Source organism: Helianthus annuus, chromosome 3, assembly GCF_002127325.2.
Source record: "Helianthus annuus cultivar XRQ/B chromosome 3, HanXRQr2.0-SUNRISE, whole genome shotgun sequence".
In the NCBI taxonomy this organism is placed as follows: Eukaryota; Viridiplantae; Streptophyta; class Magnoliopsida; order Asterales; family Asteraceae; genus Helianthus; species Helianthus annuus.
Window position 1 is genome coordinate 129,702,538 of NC_035435.2, and position 4,325 is coordinate 129,706,862.

Genomic DNA, 4,325 nt, shown 5'->3' on the forward strand with positions numbered 1-4,325 from the left:
CGTTAACAACCTGGATTTCTATAACCTCAGCCCCAACCAATTCTTGAACCTCATCACCATCCTTCACTTCAGTTACCACCTTTGTGTCTTGATTTAAAAAATCATCTTCAGTTGATTGTTGATTACTAAAAACTTGATTTAATGAACCAATTTCATTTTTAATCATAACATCTTGATCAGTGATTTCTTGAATCCTAACCCCATTTTCAGATTCCTCAAGTTGAATCTCAATTTCATTTAAAGATTGCTCGTTTGCCTTTACCTTCTGAAATTCTCTAATGTTATAGAAATCGGCCCAAAAACTATCTTGTCTTTTTGCAGTTACATAAGCATCCTTGAGTGTCTTAGGTCCAAACAACATAACCCAACCCCTAATTTCAGGTTTGAGACCCCCCATGAATAAACTTGTAGCATAATCCTCACTTAAAACCACTTTAGTAAGAAGAATATCAAACGAAATACAGTAATCTTGGAATGAACATGTTTTTTGTAATTTCTTGATTTCTTCCATAGCTGATGCGGTGTTTAGAACTGTTGCTTCTTGATTGTTGGTGTTAAACAATCTAGGGCTCTGTTTTCCCCAATCTGGTGATCCCATCCATTCGTCAGAACTTCTAAAACCCTTCCAACGTTCATAATTCGTTGGTGGCTTCGAGTAGTCTGGTTTGTAACCACATCAATGGGTCCTGCCTTCAAATTTAATCCCACCACAAGAACACCTAATAGTTCCACAAACGTGAACTCTGTTCACCCATATCAAACCCCCACATGAGCACAAGAACACCATTCTTGGTTGTTGTTGTTGTAACTGAATCTGATTCTTCTATTGGAGTGTCTGAATATCCAAACCCTAATTGTTGTCGCTGATTTGTTGAACTGATTCAATATTAGGGCAAATTGAATCGAACTGATGAAGAATTGATCGAACAAATGATCAATTCAGAACAGACTTGAAGTGAATCAGACTTAAAATCCGATGGAATTTAAGATTCTGATGATGAAATCAAAACTCCAGTAAAGAATTTGAAACCTGATGATCGAGATGATCGGAATTCAGTGATAGAGTCGTATCGGAATCAAGAGTCGAAGGATCGATGCTCTGATACCATTGATACGTGAAGATTTTAGAGAGAGATTAGAGAGAGAAACTAAGAAGAAGATTCATTCAACTGATCGATAATCCTCTCATTAACAACTAACAGTTTATGTATACGACTCAACTAACAGATGCTAACAACTATTACATGACTACAAGTTCAGTCCCTCTATTTATGAAAAGTACAATTAAGTCCCTAGACTAATTGACACGTAACAAAGTAACACGTAGTTTCCTTAAACACGTGCTACTTCCATACCCAAAGTTATGGAGCAAAAATATAAAGTTAAAATAATTCTTTTTTTAACTCGACCAAATATATATATATATATATATATATATATATATATATATATATATATATATATATATATATATATATATATATATATATATATATATATATTGAAAGGTGTGAATTATTCGCGAATGCCGGGAGGTCTAGCATACGTTGTCTTAACCGGGTATGCGCTAGAGAGCCCCCTCGCACAATAGATCCCTAATTTAAACCTTCAATGAGAAACCACTATCACCTAGACTCGAACTTGAGAACAAATATATGTAGTTGTTGGTTTACTGTTGCTACTATCATGTATAAATAATGAACATATGATCTCCCTTTTTTATTACACATGGTCCAATAATCAGTAAAACACAAGGCCCAAACACCTATGACCCAATCCAACAACAAGACGAGCCATGTGCAAAGCACGTGACACTCTTCCATCCACCCAAATATCTAATCCTGTGACAGAAACCAAAACCACCACACACACATTCTCCATTTTCCATTTCCTTTTCATGGCTGCTGTGCTTGAAACTCTCACAGTTCCCCGTGCCTCCGCCTTTCCGGCGGCATCGTCGTCTCCGATCGTCTCTTCTGCTCGCCGGAGCTTTGTAAATTTGTCGAAATCAAAAGGTTTCAAAATCCAGTCGGTTTCCGTTTCTGGATCGGTGAGTTTGCGGTCTAAATTAGGTCGCCGTGGATCGCGTATCGTATGTCAGGCTCAAGAAGCTGTTCAAGGTTAGATTCGTGCTTAATCGTTTTGTATTGTGTTCTACAATCTACACCTAGGTTTTCAGTGCAGGTATCTGTTTAATTCGTTATCAGTCTAATATTTCGTTGATGTACGATTTGAATTTGATATTCTGATTCTGTACAGTTCGTCATCAGTCTATTATATTTCGTTGATGTAGCGATTTGAATTTGATATGTCTGATTCTGTCCAGTTCGTTATCAGTCTATTATGTTTTGATGTAACGATTTGAAATTGATATATCTAATTCCGTTCAATTCGTTATGAGTGTATGATATTCTATTGATGTAACGATTTTAACTTGATATGTATAATTATGCTTGCTTTGTTCAGAGTCTATGATATTCTGTTGATGTAATGATTTGAACTTGATATAGCTAATTCTGTTAATTCATTATGAGTGTATGATATTATGTTGATCAACGATTTGAACTTAATATATCTAGTTCAGTTCGTTATCGGTTTATGATATTGCATTGATGTAACGATTTGAACTTGATATATCTAATTATGTTCAGTTCGTTATCAGTCAACAATGTTCCATTGATGTAACGCTTTAAACGTGAAAAATCTATTTCTGTTCGGTTTGTTATCAGTCTATAATATTCCATGGATGTAACGGTTTGAACTTAATATATCTAATTCTGTTCGATTAATTATTAGTCAGTCTATAATGTTCAGTTAATGTAACGATTAGAACTTAATATATCTTATTCTGTTCAATTCGTTAGCAGTCTATGATATTCTGTTGATGTAACGATTTCAACTTAATATATATCTTATTTTTGTTCAATTCGTTATCAGTCTATGATATTCCATTGATATAATGATCTGGACTTAATATATCTAATTAACTTCACTTTGTTATCAGTCTATAATGTTCCATTACTGTAACTAACTGAACTTGATATGTCTAATTATGGTTGAATCGGAGGTGAATTTTATAATGATTTTGCTCTGCTCACCAGGAGCTTTTCCGTACTGTTTGTTAGCTGAAGATGTTGTGCTTTTTGTAGAAGATAGTTTGGGAATTGATATGTATTTGGTGAAAAACACTTAGAATTTGGATGCAAAACCTAAATTTAAAAGCAATATTGATGTTCATTTTTGTTCTAACACTAGAAACATTAACTTTCATACGTAATTTGAAAAGTAAAATCAAAGGTTATTGTTTACTGTTTAGAGGATTAAACATGGTGCATATGACCAAGATATGATCTGTAATTTATCGTCTCATAGCATTACATGCTCGCATAGGTATTTCACTTGATGTGTACGAGTACCTATTCTTTTTATCCATACATAATTCGTCAAACATCTAACCTTGCAATCTCCAAATTTGTAGTCCTTCCTGTGACTGATGCAACATGGCAATCGCTAGTCTTGGAATCTGATCTCCCCGTCATGGTTGAATTCTGGGCCCCATGGTGTGGGCCCTGCCGCATGATCCACCCTGTCATTGATGAGCTTGCAAAGGAATACACAGGGAAACTCACATGTTACAAGGTTAATACTGATGAGAGTCCTACAATTGCAAGCCGATATGGTATCAGAAGCATCCCCACTGTCATTATATTCAAAGATGGAGAAAAAAAAGATGCAGTTATTGGTGCAGTTCCCAAATCAACACTATCTACCTGCATTGAGAAGTTCTTCTAGAGGTATTATTATTATGTATATATATAAACACGCGAGATTTGTTCGTATTTAGTTATGTGATATCTTGCGTGCTGTTGACCTATTGATATCATCACAAGTACAGATACTTCAGGTCCAATAATTTATGCATTGTGTCTTACTCTCCAAATTTTCTAATGTTCCAAGTATATAGCCAAGATCGGCCGATGTTTTTCTGTCGATGTTGTCAAACTGTCGGTGGGGTTTCTTGTTAATTTTATCAACCATTTTTTATCGTCAAGGTAGATTGTCTTGTTAAACAACAATATTTTACATGTCAACTTTTAAATGCCTTACTTCCACAAAACAAAAGATGGGGTTAAGGGGGGACGGGGCGCCCCCGTGATCGGCCCCGGTCACGCATGGTACAACAAATAACACTGCCGCCACTTGATTGTATAACGCGTCAATTTGAAAATGCGTCAAACACATCACGCATGAAGAATTGAAGAATGTGAGGGTTTATTGTTGGGTGTTGTGAGTGATGGGCATTTCCACTAAAATCCATCACCAGT

The 4,325-nt window shown here is 35.5% G+C and overlaps 1 protein-coding gene across 1 annotated transcript; it reads left to right on the forward strand.

The window, feature by feature from the left end:
- Positions 1-1,721: 1,721 nt before the first annotated feature.
- LOC110929839 (thioredoxin M2, chloroplastic) lies at positions 1,722-3,998 on the forward strand. Its single transcript, XM_022173028.2, has 2 exons — positions 1,722-2,120; positions 3,479-3,998. The coding sequence occupies exons 1-2, from the start codon at positions 1,796-1,798 to the stop codon at positions 3,790-3,792; spliced, it is 639 nt and encodes a 212-aa protein (XP_022028720.2). The 5' UTR covers positions 1,722-1,795; the 3' UTR covers positions 3,793-3,998.
- The last annotated feature ends 327 nt before the right edge of the window (positions 3,999-4,325 follow it).